A 25,297-nucleotide genomic window follows, 5' to 3' on the forward strand; every position below is an offset into this window, starting at 1 on the left:
AGGCGGGGCGTACATTCTTTGAAGGAAAATGAATCCGGGTTGGGGAAAGAGTGGTCCAGGAGGGCCTCTCCAAGTAAGGAAGGGAGCCATGAGGATATTTGGAGGCAGCTGTCCGGGCAGGAGAGCCTGGAGGTGGGAACTGGGCAGCTTGAGGACCAGCTAGGAGGCTGGCATTGCTGCAGGACAGTGGCCCAGGGGAAGGCAGGAGAGGCCCACGGGAATGGGCTGGAGATGTCCGAATGTGTGCACCCTCCCTGGCACTGCTTCCCTTGATCAGGGAGCAACCGCATCTCAGAGTTAAAAAGGACAGAAGTTATGAGTCCCTCTACCCTGCAGGCATTTAAAGCATCTCCCCATCTCCTCTGTGTCTGTCTAGCCCATGTTTAGACAGCTTTGATGGTATGTGCTAGTGAGGGGCCTGCACCAGACAGGAGGGAGCAGGGCCTGGCGTTGCTCTGCGTTCTTTGGGGTTGGCATGTGTCTGTACCTTTGTGTGTGGCAGTAACAGCGGGAAGTCATCAGGGAAGAACATGTGACACTTAATGTCTGTCTTAGTTCAGGCTGCTATGACAAAGTTCCATAAACTGGGTGCCTTATAAACAACAGAAGTTTATTTCTCACAGTTCTGGAGGCTAGAAATCCAAGATCAGGGAGCCAGCACGGTCAGGTTCTGGTGAGAGCCCTCGTCTGGATTGCACCCTGCTCTCTTCTCATCACATCCTCACATGGTGGAAAGAGGGCAAGGGAGCTCTCTGGGGTCTCTTTTATAAGGGAACAAGTCCCAAGGATGAGGGATCCACCCTCCTGACCTAATCACCTCCCAAAGGCCCCATCTCCTAATACCATCACATTGGGGGGTTAGGATTCTTCAGCATATGAATTTGGGGGCGGGAGGACACAAACATTCAGTTCATTGAGATGTCCTTAATGGATTTTCTCATAAAGTATAATTCCAGGAAAATAAACATGTTCTTAACGGTTTGACATTTGATTTTAAAATAATACAAACCATATAATGATATTAAGGGAAGGAAGTGTAATAGGAGTACTGTAGCTAACAGCTTTTGAAGTCTCAGACCGTGCCAAATACTTTCCATGGGGTATCTCATTTCAACCTCGTGACGACCCCACAAGGAAGGTCCTGCCATTCATTGTTTATGCTGCAAAGTGAGGAGGTGAAGCGACTTGTCCGGCTCCTGAGCTGGGCTCCAACCCAAGCAGTGCGGCTCCAGTCCGGTGGCTCCAGTTGTGTCGCTCTAGCCTTAGTCCACAGGCACTTCTGAATTCTGCATTCACTTTTTTCATTACATTACAGACATCATGGTTATCTTTATCGCGACCACATATTAGAAGGGAGTTGCATTTTATACTGAAATCAGGTTCTTAAGTCAACCTTGGGTCCAAAATTTACCCTTGAAAAATCCCTCGTCACTTATCAAGCATGATACCTTTTCTTCCCATGCTGGACTGTACTTGTTTATACGTTCCTTTGTCTGTTGATGGACATTTGGGTTGTTTCCACCTTTTGTCAATTATAAATAATGATGCTCTGAATATTCACGTGTAAGCTTTTGTGTGGACATATGTTTTCGTGTCTCTTGCGTATACACCTAGGAGCAGAATTGAGTTTCTTGGGTAGAGTGTCTGATGTGAGGTCATTGTTCTATGAAGACAGGCCAAACCTCCCACCCTGTTGAAACAGTTCCTCTTGTTTCTTTCTTTTTTTTTTAAACGAACCCCCTCACTTTTTTTTTTTAAATTTTATTTATTTATTTATTTATTTATTACTTATGGCTGTGTTGGGTCTTAGTTTCTGTGCGAGGGCTTTCTCTAGTTGCGGCAAGTGGGGGCCACTCTTCATCACGGTGCGTGGGCCTCTCACTATCGCGGCCTCTCTTGTTGCGGAGCACAGGCTCCAGACGCGCAGGCTCAGTAATTGTGGCACACGGGCTTAGTTGCTCCGCGGCATGTGGGATCTTCCCAGACCAGGGCTCGAACCCGTGTCCCCTGCATTGGCAGGCAGATTCTCAACCACTGCGCCACCAGGGAAGCCCCCGTCTTGTTTCTTTATCGCTGAGTATATATCGTTGAATTCTAGGAAGTGGGTGTGATGCGTCTACTCTATTACGCTGAGTGGTTGGCGTGGCCAGCAGAGTGAAGCTGACCTCGAGGGGAGCTAGTTAGTGTAAGGTCTGCGGCTTCCTAAACATGCCTCTCCCCTCCCTAGGTACAAGTCCTTGTGCCCAGACACCTGGCCGCACTGGCACGGGCCTCCAGCAGAGGGCGTAGAGCGGCTGATCAAGTACATTGGCTACGAACCCGAGGAGTACAAGTTAGGGAGGTGAGTGTCCCGGAAATCGCTGTCAAAATGTTTTCCTAATCGATCTGTATCCATCTTGAGCCTGGAGATTCATTCTTCAGGAGTTTACGTAGATTTATAAGCAGATACTTGCATTCACTCAATTTAAATGCATCTCTGTAAAGAAAAAACTCTCCTGTGTGTCTCTACTCTCAATGCTTCCCTCACACTCAAAACACTCCATCACACTTCTAACACCAGCTGGGTGTCCTACAATTAAACTCACTTCTGACAGTCTACCTGGAGATGGTGTCAGATCCCGCGGGTTAAGGGCTCAGTCTCCCAAGACTGTCCATCCTCCCTTCAGAGGCCAATCACAAGTCCAGTTTGTCACCTGTGTTTCTGACCAATCAGCTATAAATTGGAGGTCCCCATGACCCCCTCCTTGGGTTTGATTAACTTTTCTAGAGTAGCTCAAAGAATCAGGAAAATACTTTACTTACTGGATTACCAGTTTATTACAAAAGGATATAACTTGGGAACAGCCAGATAGAAGAGATACACAGGGCAAGGTATGTGGGAGGGGATGCGGAGGTCCCATGCTCTCTCCAGGTGCACCCAGAAGATCTCCAAATCATGCCTTTTGGGGGTTTTATAGAGGCATAGGCATGATTGATAAATTCACTGGACAGTGGTCATGCATTCAACCTTGCGCCCCTCTCCCCTCCCCAGGAGTGGGGCTGAAAGTTCCAACCCTCTAATCTCAAGGTTGGTTTCCCTGGCAACCAGTTCCCATCCTTAGGTTATCTAGGGGCTTTCCAAACATCAGCTGTTAGCATAAACTCAGGTGTGGTGTGGTTGAAAGGGGTTTGTTATAAATAATAAAAGACACCCGGAGAAAGGGGGTGGGGAGGGATAAATTGGGAATTTGGGATTAGCAGATACAAACTACTATAAATATAAAATAGATAAACAACATGGTCCTACCGTATAGCACAGGGAACTATAGTCCATATCCTATAATAAACCATAATGGAAAAGAATTTTTAAAAAGACACCCATGTCCCCTTTATCACTTTGAAGCTATTTCAGGAACAAAACCCAAAAGATTATAACATGCCCCATTGCTCTAATCACTCAGGAAATTACAAGGGTTTTGGGACCTGTGACACTGGAACGGGGCAAAGACCAAATACATATTTCTTATTACAAAGCACCGTATCACAAGCGCTAAATGGTTAGAAAGGCTACATAGCTGCCTGTCGGAGGAGGTTAAGTATAAAGGAGCCCTGGGTTCTAAACCTGCATTGGAGACTGGGATGAGCTTCTTTGTGCACAAAATGAGGAGGGTATCAGCGCGAATTCCCTAATCTCTCTCTGCCTAGATTCTTTCATTGTTCAAAATGTATGCATGACTTCTCAGAGGGGATATTAGGACTTCTGCGATGAGAAAGCTCCTCTAGCATCTCCCAGAAAGTGGAGTTCTAGAACTCTAGGTATCATTACTGTAGAGTTGTTGTCCGTGAGCAGGACTTTTCGTACACATTGAAAGCGTCAAGGCACAACTCAGTGGGGTGAACCAGGATAATTTTCATCTGTTCTCTTAGACATTTTGGTCAGCGTTCATTTGATAGCAAAGAACAGGGCCCACACATGAAGAGGATCTACTGCCAGGCCGCAGAGATTCCAGCGTCAGGAATCTCTGCCTTTGAATCCGTCAGTGGGCTTTCCCTGCCAACTTGTACATGGCCCTCTATGACCACCCTGGCCCCATTCCATCCTTTATTCTTCTATTCTGGGCCCTGCTCCAAGGAGCAGTTACTTTTCCAAGCCAGATTTCTGAGGAATAGGGCTTAGCACATCCAATGGGAGGTGGGTCAGGGAGGTCAGAGGTGTTATCTGTCCCCGGTATAAAACCTCTGATGGGTTCATGTGGCACGATGCACTGCTGCCCCCCAGTGGCTGGCCTGGGAAGTTTCCCTCAAAGGGTGGGTTGCCTGAGAGGGCAGGCAATATGAGCTCAATATTTATAATTTATCTTTGCTGGCTGATGGGATCTTCTCCTAAACTTAGACCCATATTCTCTGTCATCACTTTTTAAAGCCCAGGGAAGTCACTTTGGGTTAGGAAGGTGAATTAACTTCCTAGGGCTGCATAATGAATTAACTACAGACTGGTTGGCTTAAAACATAAGAAATTTATTTTCTCACATTTCTGGAGGCCAGAAGGCCAAAATCCAGGTGTTGGCAGGGCCGTGCTCCCTCTGAAGTCTCTCTGGGAGGATCCTTCTTTGCTGCTTCCAGCTTCCAGTGGCTCCTGACATTCCTTGGCTTGTGGCAGCATCACTCCAATCTCTGCCCCTGTCTTCACATGGCCTTCTCCCCTGCGTCTCTCTGTGTGTCTTTCCCTAAGAACGCTCTCATTGGATTTAGTGTGATTTTATCTCGATCTTTACCTTGATGACATCTGCAAAGACCCTATTTCCAAATAAGAATCACATTCTGAGGATCTAAGTGGATATGACTTTGGGGGAGGGGGGAGGACACTATTGAATCCACTACAGATGGTGATGACCAGTTAATAATTAAAACATTTTTTTCATTTCTAGAACCAAAATATTCATTCGCTTCCCCAGAACTCTGTTTGCTACTGAAGATGCCTTTGAATTTAGTAAACATCAATTAGGTATGGTTTTTTTTCCTGCCCTGATTTTAACAGAATGTGATATGCACAAGCTTTGCTTGGGAAACATCTTAAACATGAGTGTTTGATATGTTAGAAGCACTGGCTTTGGAAACCCAGAACAACGTAATAGGATTATAAGATACAGGTGAATTTATGCCTTAACCCAGAACAAGGCAACAAGATTATAAGATACAAGTGAATTTATCCCTTATGTTTGGAGGGCTGTCATGGATGCACCTGGAAACTTAAAACGCTGTCGTTCTGCTTCATTTTTAGTTTGGATCCAACTTTGTTGTGCCACACCAGAACCTAAACCCACGGAATCCATCCCCCTTAAGTGAAGGTTTTTTTAAAACTTCATTTGTATAAGTGTCTGATGTCAGAAGGTGTAGCTGCAAAGCCCACAGCCAGGGTGTTTGTTGTGAATGGTAAATAAGAAAACTTAGACGGGAGGAAAATGCAAAAAATCACAAATCAAAACTACCAGAGAGTAGGGGCTTCCTCTCTGAGATCTCACCTGGCCTGTTGAGACCAGCTCTGCTTGAGTAATCTCAGTGCTTGCTGTATTCATGATCTCATTGTATTCTCGGAACAAACCTGTGGACGAGTGGTATTATCATCTCCACTTTACATGGGGGGAAGCTGAGGCCCAACAGCAGCAGAGCTGGGGTTTGAGTGTGTGTCTGTCTGGCTTCAGGGCCTGGGCTCGTAACCACTGTGCTTGGTGGTCTGTTTTTGACCCCTCCGGCAGCGGGCACGGATCACCCAGATCGGGTTCGTGGGCAGGTGCTGAATGCGGGGGCCTGGGTTAACATTTCTACCCAGCTCCCAGGGGATGCGATGCTGCTGGTGTGTGGGGCCCTCGGGGAGCTTGGTCTGCGGGGGGACCCCAGTCACTGGGTGCAGGGGGCGCACTGTGAATGGAGGAGCTAAGGGCACGTGTGTGGTTCCACAGCCCTGGGTTCACACTCCTGCTTCACAGCCGCGTGGTTGCCTCGCGCCTGGCAAGGGTCTTCACCGCCTGGCTCTGTGATCCCCTTTGTGAAATGTGCTGATGCCCGCCTGCCTTGCAGGGTTGGGTGGGAGGATGAAATATAATGCCTAGAACCAGGGGCCAGCAAGCCCTCCAGGTGGTGGTTCTGTTCCTTAGCTGGGGGGAGGCAAGAGGAAGAAAGGGAGCCCCAGTTACTGGCCAGCTCTGGCACTCAGGCTGAACGTAACCCGCCCTCTCTCGTTTCTGTCCTGTCATATCCCGTGGCTTCCTCTGTCACCTCTACGCTGCACGCCCCTAGGGCCACTGCCGACACCTCCTCTGAAGGTCACAACTACCAAGCTGCACAACTGAAAGCCATTTCACCAAAAGTTTTGTTTTCTTTTAAGTTGCGAGAATCCAAGCCACGTACAAAGGCTGCCTGGAAAGGAGAGCATACGTGAGAAAAAGACAAGCAGGTAAGAACTGAACAGGACCTCTCAGGTTTGCCACGGACCACAGTTTCCCTCTCATCCACGTGGCACCTAGACGCACAGGCTCTTTTGAGCATTCTCTTCGCCTGCCTGGCCTTGAAGCCTTGGTGTCGGGCATTCTCAGGGTCCGGTTCTGGGGCCTCATTTTTACTCTACATAACAATGCAGCCTATACTTGTTCCACAGACATGTTTTATTTGATCCACAAGATATGCATGTTTTTTTTAAATTAATTTATTTTTGGCTGAGTTGGGTCTTCGTTGCAGTGCACGGACTTCTCATTGCGGTGGCTTCTCTTGTTGCAGAGCACAGGCTCTAGGCATGCGGGCTTCAGTAGTTGTGGCTCGCAGGCTCTAGAGCACAGGATCAGGAGTTGTGGTGCACGGGCTTAGTTGCTCTGCGGCACGTGGGATCTTCCTGGACCAGGGCTCGAACCCATGTCCCTTGCACTGGCAGATTCTTAACCACTGCACCACCAGGGAAGTCCATGCATGTTTAAAGAGTAATTGTTTTTAAAGGTTACTAACACCACGAATGCACTTGCAGCCCCTGCACTTTGTCCCTCCCCAGTCACTTCTCAGCATCCCCCCCACACACAACTATTCTGAACTTTGCATTATTTCCTTGTTTTTCTTTATAATTTTATCATCTATGGATGCATCACTAAATAATATACTTGTAGGCTGGAATGTTTTGAACTCCATAAAATTATGCTGTTTGTATTTTTCTTCTGCGACATTTCTGTTGCAATAAAGCTTTACTTAGACACAGGTGGCCAGCCCGAGGGCCGCAGTTTGCTGACCCCTGTGCACTATACGAGCGTACCGCAATTTAGCTGTTGTGTTGATGGACATTTGGGTTGTTTCCAGTTGTTTGTTTTTGTAACAATGTGGCCATGAGGAATAAAAGAAAAGCATTTTGAATATCTGAATTAACTGGAAAAAAAATCTGAAAAGCATTCAAAAATTGGGACACAAGCCAGAAATCTAATTTTTGTGTGTCCCAATTTATGTATCCCCAGTTTTTAATGTAGACAACTAAAACTAAACACGGGGTGAGACAAAGCAAATGCAGGGGTGAGACTAATCTGTGCCATCAAGTGCCACTCTGGTCCCTCAAAAAGACCTCAGAAAACTGACCCCCTTGTGTAATTCTGGAGCTTCCCAGCACCCTCTGCGCCTCTGTCACTCGGGTTCAGCTGTCCGTCTGGGCACGTCCGGGCAGAGACTGACGACTCTCACCCACTTTCCATCTCGAGGGCTAGCGGAGTGCTGACCTGGGCATCCAGGTGTTTGTGGAGTGGGTGAATAATTCTGGAAAAGGCTTTTGTATTTAAGTGATCGTGCTCACCTTCTAATGCCAGCAGTGAACTCTTTCAGCCATTAAACTTGAAGCCCACTGGCGTGGAGCCCTGGCTCGGAAGGAGGCCAAAAGGAGAAAGTGGGCTGTGCAGATTATAAGAAAGTAAGTTCTCAGTTGGGTCCAGTAGGGAGGAAAGGTCTCTTAAGTGCTATTGTGCTGCAGAGGGTGGTCATGGACTTGGAGGTTTTGGCTTTGGGCAGAAAAGTAATCTTCCCTGCAGGATGTCAACCCTTAGGAATTCTGTTCCATCTCCTTCCTCTGAGCTCCCTAATTTGACAGTGATCACAACTCAGAACGTTTGTTGTTTCTCTTAGCCTAGTTCAAAAGTCACAAAGCCGAATGCCTTCTGAGGCCAGGCAGGGCCAGCGAGTCTCATGAGCTGGGATAAGGCAATAAGGTAGGGTAGGGACTGCGGCAAACTGGAAAGCTCAGTCCACCTAAGAGGGGCAGTCACTACTCCACGTTAGCAGACTGCAGCCAGGCCAGTGTTGGCAGATCTTTTGATTTTTTTTCAAGGAAAGCTGGATATCTGGCTTTCATGTAATACCTCCCAGTTTTCTGTTGTTGTTGGCAATGAATTCAAGTCACTCAAAACAAAACAAAAAATGGTGTGGGTGAAATAGAACATATCTTTGGGCCAGATTTGGCCTGTGGCCCTACTTGGCGAACAAAATAATCTCCACCGTTTTGGCCACCGTTGAATCAAACCAGTGGGGGAGAGAACGCAAGTTTCAGTGAAGAAATGGGAAGTGAAGAAATAGAAAACTAACAAAACTCTCTCTTGCTTAGGTTCATAAAGGGATTCATCAATCGCAACAAGCCCCTCTGTCCTGACAATGAGGAGTTCATCGTGTTCGTGCGGAAGAATTACATCTTGAATCTTCGGTATCATGTCCCAAAGAACGTCTTGGACAAGAGCTGGCTGAGGCCTCCTGGCATCTTGGAAAATGTAAGGACTGTTCCAGAACTCACGTTGCAAATGACGTGGGCACGGATGGAGCTTAACTTGTATATTATTTGGTGCTGCCTCCCTTGCCTTGAAAGGGCTGCCTCAGCAGACAAAGCACTTCCCTGCAAGAGTGATGCCCAAGGAATTTAACTCCTCAGAATTCGTATATCCTCTCTAGAATTATAAAGCCCGTGGAGGTCTGTTTCAACAGAGCACTCCTAAATGGTTTCTGTCCGTGATGTAACATTTCAGATGGGTTTAGGGACTGTTGCCTAGAACAGTGTTTCTCAGAAGATGCTCTGGGGACCCTCTGTGTCTGGAGCGCAGAGTGGGGGTGACTAAGATTCCTGGGCCCCAACCCGGGCCCATTGAATCAGCGTCTCTAGGAACCTCCTGGCCAGCAACTCGGGTGACTCAAAACTCATTCAAGATTAGGAACCACTAGTTTAGCAGTAGCGAACAGTGAGCCCAAGACTGGAACATGAGCTGCTTTCTTTGACTAGAAAATATTAATGCTGTCCTTTACCTCAAACTGAATTCAGCTGTGCTTTCAAAGCTTCTGTTTTGGCGGCTGAAGCCTAAAGCGGGGGCGGGTGAGGGAGGCAGGTGGAAAAGAAGAGTGTTCTCCACGCAGGCATCGAATCTGCTCAGGAAAATGTGCATGAGGAACCTGGTCCGGAAGTACTGCCGAGGGATCACAGCCGAGAGGAAAGCCCTGGTAGGGACGTGGCGTTGCGGGCAGGTGGCAGGATGCTGGAGGGGGTGGGTGCTGGCCCCTTGAGAGTCAGCAATCCTCACCCACCATCTCACCTGTAAGCCAAGGGTCACACAAGGCTCATGCCTCAAACATGCTTTGAGGATGAAACGCATGTAGACCACTTAGCACAGAGCCCTCGTTAACTGGCAGCTGTTAAAAGTAGCATCACTCTTTTGTTACCATGGGAACACCATCTAGCCGGCCTCTGAACTGCAAAGCATGCAGGGCCCCTTCTCTGCTGGTGGCGTGGCTCTGTTTATGTTCATTTGCTGGTCGGCAGACTTTTTCTGTGAAGAGCTAGAGGGTAATATTCTAGGCTTTGCCGGCCACACCATCTCTGTTGAAATTATTCTGCCCTGGTACACACAAGCTGCCAGAGACAACCTGTAAATGAATGGCATGGCTGCACTCCAAAAAAACTTGACTGGATTTGGCCCACGGGCTGCAGTTTGGGATCTCTGACCTAGAAGAAACTCTCAGCTCTGAAAATTCCACTTCCAGGAAGTCAGTGCAAGTAGAGACAAGCATAAGTGTCAACTTCAGACTCTAATCAGTAGAATTTTTGGAGCATTTTGGCCAAAGCCAAATGTGTTTGACTTCTATGTGTTCTGACTCCTATGCAGAAGTAAGACAAGGCTCCTTGAGGAGCCTTACTTATTCAGGAAAGCAAGCACTAGTGTGGACCTCTTTAGGTCCCCAAAAGCCTCGTGGCTACCATTTTGTACTTTTAATCGTGTATTACCAGATGCAGCAAAAGGTGGTTACAAGTGAAATATTCAGGGGAAAGAAAGAAGGCTATGCAGAAAGCTTAAATCAACCCTTTGCCAACAGCCGAATAGGTAAGTCCCTTTCTCCATCTATGTGCTCACTTTCCCTATTTAAAAAAAAAAAAGTCAAAGGAAGATGCTTGATCCGCATTTCCTGACAGCTATCTATCTCCCAGGTTGAGGTCTTGGTCACAGAGGGACAGAAAACCAGCAGATGCCAGTGGCTTGTGCACAGGGGTGGTATTTAGTGATGATTCGCTGTGTTCTGGTTGCTTCCTTAGATGAAGGAGACATTAATCCCAAAGTGCTTCAACTCATCAGCAGTGAGAAAATCCAGGTAAGGAAATGTGTGTCCTTGCCTGAGACAGGATTCCCCTGTGGGGTCTGAGAACAGGGTCTGTCTGCTACGTGAAGGGGGTCTGGAAGCACTATTTAAAGGCAGGGGTGTGTGTGCGTGGGCCGGGCTCTCAGCTGCGATGCTCTGGGTGTTAAGATGATAGGGATCACGATTACGTGACGATTAGGCACCTGTGGCTGTTCCATGGTCCTCAGCTGTCACCCAGGAACTGTGTTTGGCTTTCTATGAAGTTGAGCGAAATGCAGGCATACACTTAATCATTAAACATCCCCTATTAGAAGCAGTGTGCCTGGGTGCCGACGTGGGTTTCATAACTTAGCTGTGTGATCCTGGGCAGATGACTAACACCCTCGGTGCCTCCATCCTTCTGTGAATGGGGAGGACGGAGGGGTTGATGGTGTGAAGGGCACAGGCTGCGGCCTGGCATGCAGCAGCTGGTGACTGTGGCTCTGGTGGCTGCTCGGTCACTTTGGTCCCTGGGGACTAGAAACCTGTGACTAGGTTGGATTACCCTCTGGCTGTCAGGGCTCTTAACGCCTGCAGAGTGTCTTCATCTCTGCTGACCTTTCAGAGCAGCCCCGTGAGGCAAGTGGCTGTGGCCTTGAATTCCTCTGAAGGTCAACGCCATAGGCAGAGCCAGGAATCACAGCCTTTCACGCAGAGAGCCAGGGTTCAGGGAAAACCCATTTATGCAAAATGTTTGGGCCCCTCTCCGTTGGGGTGCTCGAAGCAACGTTTTCAGAGGCCGAGTAACAAGGCACTCGGTACTCTGCCGCCCTCCCCCGGGAAGCAAGCGTCCCCTCGTAGTGACGGTCACCTCCTTGCAGTACGGTATCCCGGTCATTAAATACGACAGGAAAGGCTTCAAGACACGGCAGAGGCAACTCATTCTCACTCAGAAAGCAGCTTACGTGGTGGAACTTGCCAAAATCAAGCAGAAAATAGAGTACCCTGCGCTCAAAGGTAAGAAGCAGGCAATCTTCAGAAAATTCACTGGGTTGACTCAGCTCCCGGGCACACCAGCCGTGAAGCAGCCTTTCACTGACAGACCTAAGTGAAGAGTGCCCACAAAACCCAGGGCGGCCCAGGCTGTGCCTCTTATTCTGGCATAAATGCCAACGGCATCTCACTCCGGCATCCAGGTCGGACACTAGTCATCTTTAACAGGGACCAGCTTTTTATTCCGAGCACAGGTGCTGATTGCTGGGCCACCCCACTTGGGAAAAAGCCTGGGGTTGGGGACCCCCAAGGCATGCCTCTTTTTTCTGTATTAATGTCAAGTTGTCCAGTTCCTGGCCCCTAACTTTGGCTCTGTCCTAAGGTGTCTCTACCAGCAGCTTCAGCGACGGAATCTTAGTCATTCACGTTTCCCCAGAAGACAACAAGCAAAAGGTAATTGACAGCCACAGGGCTGCTAACAGAGGGAAACACTGCCAAAATCTTTAGCTGCCCCCAGTGAAACCTCAGTGATGTTCTTCTTTGAAGCCGCTACCACTGAACCGGCCGTGTTCTCTCCTCTCTGCCGCAGGGGGATGCCGTCTTACAGTGCAAACACATATTTGAGGCAGTTACTAAACTCGTCATGCTGGTTAAGAAGGAGAACATTGTAAATGTCGTTCAGGGAAGGTAGGTGGTTTCGTCTGTACTCAGGAAGTCATTCAATGTTAAGTGTCTATTAACAGATCAAGGAAGACGCAAATGTTAATCGTTTCACCCAGGCCTGCCCCTCCCCGCAAAGAACTGCCTACCCACAAGGGGTGGGGTACCCTTGCCCCCTCCGATCACCAGCTTTCTTCCCTCCTCACCCCCTAGGACTTGGGCTCCACAGAAATGAAGTCAGCGATCACTTATTCACCAAAGGGAATGAAAAGTGTGGTCTCACCATCTAGTTTTCAAAGGAGGTGCTTATGGTCCTAAGAGAATTTGTCACCCAGTGAAAGGGGGACCCCTGGCTGAGAGCAGGTGCCAGCCACACCTCTACCGTTGATGCCTGTGGAAGAACTGTGCTAAACTGATTTGAAAATAACTAACTACAGGAAGGCGTGGCCATTTTCCCAGTTGCAGAAATGGTTTTCTTTCGATTACTCAAATATACAATAAAACTCTGTAATGAAACAGGAATTTGATCTTGAAACTAGTAAGCGTCACAAGTGAATTTCTTTTGCAGACCCAAAGCTGAGGGAAACAATATGTCAGTAATTTATCACTTTGTGTATTTTAAGTTTACAGTTTTATATTAGTCCTGGAAAAGAAGGCACAATAGTTTTTGACACCGGACCAGAAGAACAAATCTATAAAGATAAAAACGGACAGTTAACAGTGGTGAGTGGCCGTGTCTGGGGAGGGGGAGGTGTAAGCAGTTTTAAATAAGACTATAGGTTAAAATTCTCCCAATTTCAGTCCTCCTGTAGATTGACCAGAATCATTATCTAGTTTATTTCTCCCTCTGTCCCTGATTCTACGTTGAAAAATAGGAAGGAATGGGTACTAGAGGTGTAGATTCAAACACTGAATGAAAAGGAAAACAGTTTACTCACATTTGTCAGTGAACCAGAAGTTGACATTAAACTTTTCTCAATATTAAACGTCAAAGCCCAACTCTTCACGGGATGTCAAAGGCCTCATGCCCTATCACGTGGTTCTCAAGTGAGTCTCCACGGGGGAAACCCCTGGCGAGTTTCGAAAAATACCAGTGTTTGTGTCTCCCCCCACCCACTCCCCGACACCATGACGTAACTGGCTGGGGGTGAGGCCTGGGCTCTGGAACACAAGGATCCCAGGACTGAGGAGGAGAGGTTTGGGAACCAGGCGCATCTTAAGAAGTCAAGCCTGAGTGCTCGGTGCTCTGCCCTCCCTAGCAAGTTTGATCCAATTCTGCTGGGAAACGACAAACTGAAAGCTGAGGGGGCTGAATCTTTAAAACGTAGTTTGTAGCAAATTATGAATACTTGGTATATATATACAAACTAAAAAACGGTCTAACAACATGGACTGTCTCGTACACACTTAACGATGAAATTGTTTTGTGGACAAAGAGTACACGTAATTGCCCCCGAACACAGTTACCTCCTTTGGGGACAAGTTAAAATACTGAAGCATGATTTTTAATGTAAAGTATAAGGTGACTTTTCAGTTTACATGCTGTCTTAAAACTTACCCCCGTTCCTCCCTGGCTGGCTCAGGCTGAAGCTAAGAGGCCTCAGTGAGCCCATTTCTAGACGTGGCTCGTCTCACGGGAGGTGGGGCAGGAGACGGTGCGGGTGACGGGGCTTGGCTGCTCGCAGCTTGTCCACGTCCGCCTCAACCATGCGGGCGGCTGCGCTGCTAACTGCTTCCTCCTGAGTGACAGGAGAGACCTCTAAGCTTCAGCGTGTATCTTCCCCAGGTGTCGGTCCGCATGAAGTCCTGATGGAGGATGACGTCTGATCTCTCCCATCGCCGTTTCTGCTGCAACTGAGGAAAGCACCCAGGAAGCTCGAATTTGGTCCAGTTAGCGACACCTTCAAGCAAAGGTTCCAGCAGCTCTAGGAAAAGGATCGTCCCTGAAGAAGCGGAGTGGCATCTTATGCCAAAGGCCAAACCCTCAGGTGTTCTGTCGCACTACGTGTTCTCTTTAGGGAGCCAACCTCAAGTCACCCAAGGGGGTGATTTTAAACATCCCCAATAGGACCTACACTTGACGGGCACTTGAACATGTCAGTACGGGGGGTGACAGATTCTCTGTCATGCTGCCTCTGAGGCACAATGAAGTATTATACGTGGTCTGAGAGCATAAAGCTGCAAAATTTGAATTTTGCTTTAAATAAATGAAACTCAGAAACATACCCAATTCCTTCACGGCTTTAGGTTCCACGTGGTGAGGTGTAGCTCTCCCCACCCCGAACCTGCAGTCGGAGGCAACAGCAGCTGACTGCTGTTTCACAAGCCCAGCAGCATTTCCACCCAAGACTTCCTTCCAGTGTTTGAGTTCAAACACTACGGAAAAATGACTCATCTTTTCCACCCTGAGCAGCAACCTTTAGGTGGTGAAGTAGAAGGTGGGCTCTCTGCTCTGCTCTCTTTCCTGTGAACTGCACTTCAGTTCAGTGGCTGGACTGTGCTGGGCGTTTCTGAAAAGACCCAGAAAAACAGATTTAAGTGGAAGCGTTATATAACTTTTATTTTACATATGTCCACAGATGCTTGTACAACATACAGTGACTACTTCTGAAGCTCATAGCGTTTTTTTCCATGGCACAAAGAGACAGAAAGGTTAGTGACACACGTGTTACAGTGACTCTGGGTGGAGCCCTAGAGAACACACATTCTAGAGGGAGGGCGGGGGTACCTGCACAGCGACCGCCCTGCTAAGCCACTGCAGGAGGACGATGGAGAGGCGAGGCCCCCAGTCACAATCAGATGACTTACTTGAAAAAAAGCCTCATGACGAGGGACCCAAAGCTGTTCTGCTTTTTCCATTGTAAGTAAGTTATTACAGTGTAATAAAACTTTGCTCTTCACCAAATCTTAGGCCAGTGTTTGTTTTACTGGGACGGTTCTTAAATACAAATATTGACTTTTGTTGCCCTTAGTGCTCACATAAGAAATCAGTTCTTTGTAGAATATGTCTGATAACAGAGCTTGGACCAGCCAACACTTTGTCATGGTCAGCTCACGGCTGTATGCAACTAACAAACAGTATCACTCACCATGGAATGTTTCATGAACTTGTTCATATCCCAGGGAAGCAAAGACTCCAAACGACAAGTGCAAAGTTGAAGGAAATGTGAAAGTAGAGAGACGGCCAGAAACATTTGGTCAGAAGGTGTAGAAGCCCCAACTAATCAGACTGTTCCACAAAGTTAGTTACTCGTCACATAAACACTTGAAAAACAGAACTTACATGATGGCTTTTCCATTCCTACAGAAAACATCAGAACTGACGTTCACTTTAACTTTCTAAAAAAGTTCAACCCAAACAGCAGGGTTGGTGTTTAAAACTTAAACAGTATAAAATATTTACAAAACATTATTTAAGCCCCCTCCCCTCCCATCCTTAACACTTAATAAAATCCAAATGGCCTAATATGAAAGTTTCCCACACAACAGTTTAAAAAGCATCTACCCGATACATGATTTTTAGGTTGGGTCATGATTGTTTTAAAGTTTTATTGTAGGCTTTGCTGCTGGATACAAAATAAAGGCATACAACTGTCACAAGTAGGGCAGGATGTACAAAGTCTAAGCTGTAAAAACCATTTCAAAATATAAACTCGTTTTGTTCGAATACACTGTATCAAAGGCTGCCTGTATTCATACCTTTGGTATAAAATGGTAACGTTTCCCTTGAATAGCAGACAAAACCCATCCATACCTTACACACATCCGAATCTCCTTGGAACTACTCTATCAGCCTAGTCTCAACCACCCACATTCGTCACCACTCCCTCTGTGCGTCACGGGCGCGGAGGAGACGGGGAGGTAGGTAACCGAGAACGTCCGTCCCACACGAGCGCCGTGCAGACAGCAGGGCTCCAGCGCGGGCCACCCAGGCCCCACGGACACACATCCTCATCCACAGTCGCACACGTGCCTTAAACAAACATGAACACGCACACTGACCGGACCCAAAAGGATCTGCACGTCCTCTCCGTCTGCTCACCGACGGCCACGCCACACTGTGTAAGAATCGGAGGCAGAGACAGGAAGGGATCTCCAGGTGACGGCTGCGCTGACAGCAGGTGAGCCGTCCTGAGGCTGCTGGTGTGAGCAGTGGTCCCGTCTGGACGCCAGAACAGAGTCTGGGGCCATGTTTAATTTCTCCTAAGCAAAGGGCAGGGCATCCGCTGGGGGCAATAAGTCCCGCTTAACGGGGCAGAAGGCCGAGGAGGAAGGAATGGAGCCCACCGGGCAGTGGTCTGTGCGCTACGCCCATAAGCAGGCCAGGCAGCCTTCCCAGAATGGAGTGGGTCAACAAGGAGGGCAGAGGAAGGGGCAGCTCTGCTCTCGGCCAGACCCTGCGGGGTCCCAACGAGCACCAGACCACAGATCAGCAGAGGGGGCAACAGGCCTGCCCCTTCAACGGAGCCGGGCATCCAGAGCCACACTAGGAACAGCGGCTGAGAGGCAGGAACCCCCCAGGTGGGATCTCCACTGCTACGAGCTGTGGTCCTTCAACAAGCTCTAGGATCGATGCCCGGGGCGGGATGGGCTGTTCGCAAAGCCGTGGGGCCTGTGCCAGGCACGGGGATGGGGCCAGGGTGCTGGGGTGGAGTCAGGAAACACTGAGCTCGCAGACACCGCTGGTGACCGCCGACTACAGGACCCGTCTCAGAGCTGACAAACTGAACCCTGGAGGGAAGGCGACCCGAGAAGCTCCAAGAGGCAGTCAACACCCACAGAAATAAATACTGCAGACAAGTTATCACATACACACCACACCCATTCATCCTCTTCCTCCAGAACCAGGAAAGCCTGGCTCCAGTGCTTCTCGGATTCTCAGGAAGGCAGAGACCTTGGACCCAGCTTGTTCAATAGCAGGGGTGTGTTCACCTGGGTAAAGACAATCCGTTCACCTGGTCGAGAAATACCAAAATCGTCATCTGGCTTTTTATGCAGTCTCTCCGGACTCGGGGGGAAGTGGGAGGCCCGGGAGCTCTCGGGGGATCTGCGTGCACAGCAGGGAGGAGCAGGGCGGGCGGGCGCACTCGGGGGCCCCCTGCCCGCTCACTGGTGGAGGTGGGCCCGGTCGTCCGGGCGCTTGATGTGGATCCGCCGCACGCGCTCGATCCGCTCCCGCTCCCGCTCCTCGTCCTCGTCCAGGTGGTGGGAGCGTCCGGCCGCCCCACCCGTGGCCTCCAGGAGTGCGTTGTCAGGTCCCCGGCCATCCTGGGCCTCATACAGCAAAATATTCAGGGTCTCCTCATAGATCCGGGCTTCAGGGAACTCCACCTGTAGCCCCACAAAACACAAGGCAGGTATGTTAGCATCTCAAACCCCCCACCCCACCACCTCTGCCGCCACCCAGGACTTCTGAGCAGGGCCATCTGTCTACACCAGGCCCCTAAGACTCTGTAAGACCATCGTTATTATGTTTAAAGCAGTTTTTATTTTCAATACGCAACACTTACACATGGCACTAAATTCACAAGAGACAAAAGGGATACAGTGAAACAGATCTCCCTGCCCTCTCTGCCCCCCAGTTTGCCTTCCTTTGGACATTTACGTCATTCCCAATGTGTTGCTTCTAACAATCAGGGCTGCACCCCTGTACACGAGGCATTCCACACCTTAAAAGGAGCATCCTTTCTGAACAGGGACCAGCTGAGGACCCTCATAAAATGGACACAATCCCTCCCACTCAGTAAAGCGCTGTGTGTGCTTACTGCCCTTCGGGGTCAGGCGCCGTGAACTAGAGGTGGGTCCCAGGCAATCAGTAAGAAATGGTAAAGCACTTGAAATGTTCTGCCAGGGAAGATACCGATTATGCAAAAACCCAAGTGGAACATCTGTGCAGTTACGTGAGACAACGAACCATGAGTGTCAGCTCCAAAGCACAGCTCCCGGAAGTATGGGATGGAAGAAGAGGAAACTGTCCCTGAAGGGGCAGCCATCCCAACACCAACTCCCTGGAGAAAGGAAGGAGCCCTTAGGGACAAGAGGCAAGAGCGAAGGGAGCCAGGAGAGGGGCTCTGGCCTCCATCCCGGCTCCACCACTAACCAGCCGCACGAACATGAGCACAGGCTCACTCCGGAACCCGTCCACGAATCTATACACAGCTGGGATCCGACCACAAGGTCTCTCAGTGCCTTTGCTCGCTGTTAAGCTCTAAAAACGTAAAGTCACTATTTTAAAGTTTAATCAATATGATGGTTAGCTTTTGAATATCCAAGGGCAGAGGCAATCCATGTATATAAAAAAACCAAACTATGACAAAATGGAGAGTCTAGTTACAGGTGGAATTCACAGCCCTAAAGAAAAGAGGCACGTCTTGTTAACACAGGAGGAAAAGTGAACAATTCTGGTCCCCCCACTATCTTTGAAAGGAAAAAAAAGAAACTCAGTGTTTTTCCCTTCCTGGCTACCTTACAACAATACATATCTTTTAGGATACATTCTAAATACTAATGAATCAAATGTTTTAAGAAGTTAAAAAAAAAAGGGCTTCCCTGGTGGCGCAGTGATTGAGAATCCACCTGCCAATGCAGGGGACACGGGTTCAATCCCTGGTCCAGGAAGATCCCACATGCCGCGGAGCAACTAAGCCCATGAGCCACAACTGCTGAGCCCGCATGCCACAACTACTGAAGCCCGTGTGCCTAGAGCCCATGCTCCACAACAAGAGAAGCCACCACAATGAGAAGCCCGCGCACTGCAACGAAGAGTAGCCCCTGCTCGCTGCAACTAAAGAATGCCTGAACGCAGCAACAAAGACTCAATGCAGCCAAAAATAAACAAACAAAAAAAACACGTACCCTTTAAAAAAAAAAAAGTAGTTAAAAAAAGATTTTTAACTCTGGTTTCTACTTTGTGGTCTGATTTTCTCTCATTTGCATCTTGCTTCTGCGGCTAGCATCACACAGAGCTGTGGGCTCCTGGGACTGCAGTGAGGATAACCCGAGCAGGTGACCTACAGATCTGTACAAAGGTGACTAGAGGCATGACCTGCTGCATGTGTCCCTGGTCATCAGATTTCCCCAGATAGGTTGAAAAGGAAATGACACAGTGTATGGGGTGATTTAAAAAAAAAAAAAAAAAAAAAGCACAATCAAGATGGTAGAATAGTAGGACATGAACCTTACCCTTCTCCCACAAATATAGCAAAAAGACATCTACATGTGGAATGATTCTCACAGAATATCTACTGAACGCTGGCAGAAGACCTTAGACTGCTGAAAGGGCAAGAAAATCTCCACGTAACCGGGTAGGAAGAAAGAAAAAAGAAGAAGGAAAAGAAAAGAAAAGAAAAAGAAAGTGAGAAAGGAATCGGGACGGGACCTGTGTCACTGGGAAGGAGCTGTGAAAAAGAGGAAAGGTTCCTGCACCCTGGGAAGCCCCCTCACCGGCAGGGAGATGGGCCGGGACAGAAGGAGAGCTTCAGAGCCTCAGAGGATAAAACAGCAGCCGGTTTGCAGCAGCCAAAGCAGAGGGAGGACTGCACAGTCAGTCAGTGCTGCCGCCCTGCACTCCCCAGCCTGACACACGAGCCTGCCAGTGCTGGCGGGGGCTGGGTGCTGGAACTCGGGCTTCAGAGATCAGAACCGGGGAGAGGACCGGGGTTGGCACACTGTGCAGACGGACTGGGGGGGCTGGAATCCAGTGTGACCACGGCTGGGGGTGTATGCAGGGGAAGCCTGGGCCACCTTAGACGCCAGTCGCCATTGTTTGGGGGGTGCACGAGGGGAGGGGTGGGATCTAGATTGTAGCCTTTTTCTCTGTGCGTGTGCTTGCAGAGGGCAGGACACCACCTGCGTGGGATCCAGGAGCAGTCGTAGCGCGCCCCCCCCCACCGCCCCCAGACACCAGGAGTGGTTTCAGGCTACCATCACCTCCCTCCTGGACCCCAGGAGGGGTTGCAGGGCCCCCACTGCTGCCCGCCCAAACCCCAGGAGTGGCTGTGAGATGCCATCACGCCCACCGTGCGCCCTGGGGGTGTGCCCGAGCTGCCCGCCGCCACCAAGAAGCCAGGACTGGGCATCAGCCACTGCATCTGCACACCCCCATCAAGGGGATAATGACCAGCACACACTGAAGAGAAAGGCCACGGGCATCCATACTAAAAACTGCCCTCGCACCAAATATATTAAACTCACAAAAGCTACACAGGGATGACCCCACGTATAAACAGCCCTCCAAGACCACAGTAGACAACTGTTTCTCCGAAACTCACAAACAGAAATATGTAAAATGAAGAAGCAGAAGAACTACTCCCAGTTAAAAGACCCCTGAAGGAACAAAGAGTGAAACAGACCCCTTCAGTCTAATAGGCACTGATTTCAAAAAGAAGATAATGAAAATACCGAAGGAATTAAGAAAGGCTATTGAAAGAAATGCAGAGTACTGTAAAAAGGAACTAGAAACTATAAAGAGGAACCAAAAAAAATTAGAAAACTCATTTGCAGAGACGAAAGCTGAGTTAAAGGCAATGAATAGCAGAATGAATAATGCAGAAGAATGAATAAGTGATCTGGAAGATAAAATAATGGAAATCACCCAATCAGGACAGCAGATAGAAAGCTAAATGAAAAAAACCGAAATTAATCTAAGAGACCTGTGGGATAATATAAGTTGTGCCAACCTACGCAGAATAGGGACTCCAGAAGGGAAAGAAAGAGTAAAGGGGATCGAAAATGTATTTGAAGAAATTATGGCTGAAAACTTCCCAAACCTAAAGAAAGAAACATACCCAGGTACCGGAAGCTCAGAGGGTCCCAAACAAGATAAACCCAAAAAGACCTACACCAAGACGTATTATAATAAAAATGGCAAAAGTTAAAGATAAAGAGAGAATTCTAAAGGCAGCAAGAAGAAAACAGAGTTAATTACAAGGGAACCACCCCATAAGACTATCAGCTGATTTCTCTACAGAAACGTTGCAGGCCAGAAGGGGGTGGCAAGATATATTCAAAGTCCTAAAAGGGAAAAAATCTGCAACCTAAGATACTCTACCCAGTAAGACTATCACTTAGAATAGAAGGAGAGATAAAGAATTTCTCAGAAAAGAAAAAATAAAAGAACATAGCAATACTAAACCTATCCTAGAGGAAATATTGAAAGGTCTTCTCTAAATAGAAAAGAAGTAAAATTCTATAGGAAAGAGAAAATCACAATTAGAAAATAAATCACTTAAAAAAGCCAGTACAGGGCTTCCCCGGTGGCACAGTTGTTGAGAATCCGCCTGCCAACACAGGGGACACAGGTTCGAGCCCTGGCCCGGGAAGATCCCACATGCCACGGAGAACTAAGCCCATGCGCCACAAATACTGAGCCTGCGCTCTAGAGCTTGCAAGCCACAACTACTGAGCCCGTGAGCCACAACTACTGAAGCCCACATGCCTAGAGCCCATGCTCCACAACAAGAGAAGCCACCGCAATGAGAAGCCTGCACACCACAACGAAGAGTAACCCCCAATCGCCGCAACTAGAGAAAGCCCGTGAGCAGCAACAAAGACCCAACACAGCCAAAAAAAAAACCAAAAACACAAAAAAAATTTTCTGTGAAAGTGATGATAATGACAATGAACAGCAAAAGGATGAACATGAAGATGTAAAAGAGGACATCAAGATCATAAAATGTGGGGAGGAGAGTTAGAAAATGTAGATTTTTTTCCCCCTAGAATGTGTTTGAGCCTATATGACCACCAGTCTAAGGCAAATATATATAGGAAGGGCTTCACATACTTGAAAAACAGGGTAACCACAAATCAAAAACATACAATAGATTCACAAAAACCGGAAAGAACATAAGTATAATGCAAAAGCATATCATCAAGCCACAAAAGGAAAAACGAAAAGAAAAAGGGACAAAGAATATAAAACAACAGGAAAACAAGGTTTAAAATGGCAATAAATACATATCTATCAATAATTACCCTAAATGTCAATGGACTAAATGCTCCAGTCAAAAGACACAGAGTGGCAGATTGGATTAAAAAAATGAGAGCCTACAATACGCTGCCTACTAGAGACCCACTTCAGGGCAAAGGACACACACAGACTGAAAGTGAAGAGATGGAAAAAGATATTTCATGCAAACGGAAGTGACAAGAAAGTGGGGGTCACAATACTAATATCAGACAAAACAGACTTTAAACCAAAGCCCATAAAGAAAGATAAAGAAGGACATTATATAATGATAAAAGGATCAATATAAGAAAAGGATTTTATACTCATCAACGTATATGCACCTAATATAAGAGCACCCAAATACATAAAACAAATACTAACAGACGTAAAGGGAGAAAATTGACAGGAATACAATATTGGGTTGGCCAAAAAGTTCGTTCCGGTTTTTCTGTAACATCTTATGGGAAAACCGGAACGAACTTTTTGGCCAACCCAACAGTGGGAGACTTTAACACCCCACTCACATCAATGGACAGATCTTCCAGACAGAGACTCAATAAGGCAACAGAAATACTAAATGATACAATAGCACAGTTAGACTTAATTGATATTTTCATGACATTACATCCAAAAAAACCAGAATACACATTCTTTTCAAGTGCACATGGAACATTCTCTAGGATTGACCACATACTAGGGCACAAAACAAGCCTCAACAAATTTAGGAGTGCAGAAATTATCTAAAGCATCTTTTCTGACACAACAGCATGAAACTAGAAATTAGCCACAGAAAAAGAAATGAGAAAAAAAAAATTACATGGAGACTAAACAACATGCTACTAAAAAACCAATGGGTCAACGATGAAATCAAAGAGGAAATTAAAAAATTCCTTGAGACAAGTGACAATGAAAACACAACCATACAAAATCTATGGGATGCAGCAAAAGCAGTTCTTACAGGGAACTTCATAGAGATACAGGCCTTCCTCAAAAAAATGAGAAAAATCTCAAATAAACAACCTAACCTACCACTTAGAAGAATTAGAAAAAGAAGAAAAAACAAAACCTAGTCACCAGAAGGAAGGAAATAATAAGATCAGAGGGGAAATAGAGATTTTTAAGAACAACATAGAAAAATCAATAAAACCAAGAGCTGGTTCTTTGAAAGGATAAACAAGATTGATAAACCTCTGGCCAAGCTCACGAAGAAGAGAGAGAACTCAAATAAACAAATTAGAAATGAAAAAGGAGACATAACAATGGATACCACAGGAATACAAAAAACCATAAGGGAATACTAAGAACAATTATATGCCAACAAATTCAACAACCTAGAAGAAATGGACAAGTTTCTAGAAACATACAGCCCACCAAAACTGAATCAAGAAGAAACAGATAATTTGAACAGACCAATCAATAGAACTGAAATAGAATCTATAATTTAAAAACTCCCTACAAACAACAGTCCAGAACCAGACAGTTTCACAGGCAAATTCTACCAAACATACAAACAAGAACTTATACCTATCCTTCTCAAACTCTTCCAAAAAATTGAAGAGGAGGGAACATTCCCAAGGACATTCTATGAAGCCACCATCACTCTGATACCAAAACCAGAAAAAGACACCACCAAAGAAGAAAATTACAGGCCAATATCTTTGATGGTATAGGTGCAAAAATTCTCAACAAAATATTAGGAAACCAAATCCAACAACACATAAAAAAGATCATACATCACAACCAAGTGGGATTCATCCCAAATTCATAAGGATGGTTCAACATATGCAAATCAACATGATACACCACATAAACAAAAGACAAAAACCACATGATCATCTCAATAAGATGCAGAAAAGGCATTTAACAAAAATGCAACATCCATTCATGATAAAAACTCTTACCAAAATGGGTATAGAGGGGACATATCTCTAAATAGTAAAAGCTATTTATGACAAACCCACAGCCAATATAATACTCAATGGTGAAAAGCTGAAAGCCTTCCCGCTAAAATCTGGAACAAGACAAGGATGCCCACTGTCGCCACTTCTATTCAACATAGTATTGGAAGTCCTAGCCACAGTAATCAGATAAGAAAAAGAAATAAAAGGTATCCAAATTGGAAGGGAAGAGGTAAAATTGTCATTGTATTTAGATGATATAATACTATATAGAGAAAAACCCTAAGGACTCCACACAAAAACTACTAGAACTGGTAAATGAATTCAGCAAGGTAGCAGGACACAAGATTAACATACAGAAATTGGTTGCATTTCTTCACACCAAAAATGAAGTATGAGAAAGGGAATGTAAAAAAAATCAATACCTTTTAAAATCGCAACCCCCCAAATAAAATACTTAGGAATAAACCTCACCAGGGAGGTGAAAGACTTATATGCTGAGAACTATAAAACGTTAATAAAGGAAACTGAAGATGATTCAAAGAAATGGAAAGATATCCCATGCTCCTGGGTTGGAAGAATTAATACTGTTAAAATGGCCATATTACCTAAAGCAATCTACAGATTTAACATGATCCCTATCAAATCACCCATGACATTTTTCACACAACTACAGCAAATAGTCCTAAAATTCACATGGAACCATAAAAGACCCAGAATTGCCAAAGCAATTCTGAAGAAAAAGAACAAAGCAGGGGGCATAACCATTTCAGACTTCAGATAATACTACGAAGCTACAGTAATCAAAACAGTGTGGTACTGGCACAGAAACAGATATATGGATGGATCGAACAGTATAGAGAGCCCAGAAATAAACCCATACACCTACAGTCAATTGATCTTCAACAAAGGAGGCAAGGATATACAATGGGAAAAAGTCTCTTCAGCAAGCGGTGTTGGGAAAATTGGACAGCCACATGTAAATCAATGAAGTTAGAACACACCCTCTCACCACACACAAAAATAAACTCAAAATGGCTTAAAGACTTAAACGTAAGACATGACACCATAAAGCTCCTAGAAAAGATCATAGGCAAAACATTCTCTGACATAAATCATACCAATGTTTTCTTAGGTCAGTCTCCCAAGGCAATAGAAATAAAAACAAAAATAAACAAATGGGACCTAATCAAACTTACAAGCTTTTGCACAG

At 46.6% G+C, this 25,297-nt stretch overlaps 2 protein-coding genes across 3 annotated transcripts in view; one reads left to right on the plus strand and one right to left on the minus strand.

The window, feature by feature from the left end:
* The window catches only part of MYO1H (myosin IH), a 112,601-nt gene extending 97,964 nt beyond the window's left edge, over nucleotides 1-14,637 (plus strand). The window contains exons 20-32 of one of the 2 annotated variants that reach the window (XM_082354451.1): nucleotides 2,228-2,341; nucleotides 4,908-4,984; nucleotides 6,365-6,433; nucleotides 7,828-7,912; nucleotides 8,600-8,759; nucleotides 9,394-9,477; nucleotides 10,262-10,355; nucleotides 10,565-10,620; nucleotides 11,469-11,604; nucleotides 11,963-12,033; nucleotides 12,170-12,267; nucleotides 12,864-12,963; nucleotides 14,027-14,637. In XM_082354451.1, coding sequence (XP_082210577.1) covers nucleotides 2,228-2,341; nucleotides 4,908-4,984; nucleotides 6,365-6,433; nucleotides 7,828-7,912; nucleotides 8,600-8,759; nucleotides 9,394-9,477; nucleotides 10,262-10,355; nucleotides 10,565-10,620; nucleotides 11,469-11,604; nucleotides 11,963-12,033; nucleotides 12,170-12,267; nucleotides 12,864-12,963; nucleotides 14,027-14,050 — 1,168 coding nt within the window. In that variant the 3' untranslated portion in view covers nucleotides 14,051-14,637. Of the gene's footprint in view, nucleotides 1-2,227; nucleotides 2,342-4,907; nucleotides 4,985-6,364; nucleotides 6,434-7,827; nucleotides 7,913-8,599; nucleotides 8,760-9,393; nucleotides 9,478-10,261; nucleotides 10,356-10,564; nucleotides 10,621-11,468; nucleotides 11,605-11,962; nucleotides 12,034-12,169; nucleotides 12,268-12,863 lie in introns of both variants that reach the window. The other variant, XM_082354450.1, reaches the window with a different exon arrangement.
* A 136-nt stretch (nucleotides 14,638-14,773) lies between these two features.
* KCTD10 (potassium channel tetramerization domain containing 10) overlaps nucleotides 14,774-25,297 on the minus strand; it is a gene marked incomplete at its 5' end in the record, with an annotated part of 34,290 nt that continues 23,766 nt past the window's right edge. Inside the window, one exon of the mRNA XM_082354535.1 lies at nucleotides 14,774-17,571. Within this exon, the coding sequence (XP_082210661.1) occupies nucleotides 17,347-17,571 (225 nt within the window). The remainder of the gene's footprint in view (nucleotides 17,572-25,297) is intronic.

Source organism: Balaenoptera borealis (assembly GCF_965194805.1).
Source record: "Balaenoptera borealis genome assembly, chromosome: 14".
NCBI lineage: Eukaryota > Metazoa > Chordata > Mammalia > Artiodactyla > Balaenopteridae > Balaenoptera > Balaenoptera borealis.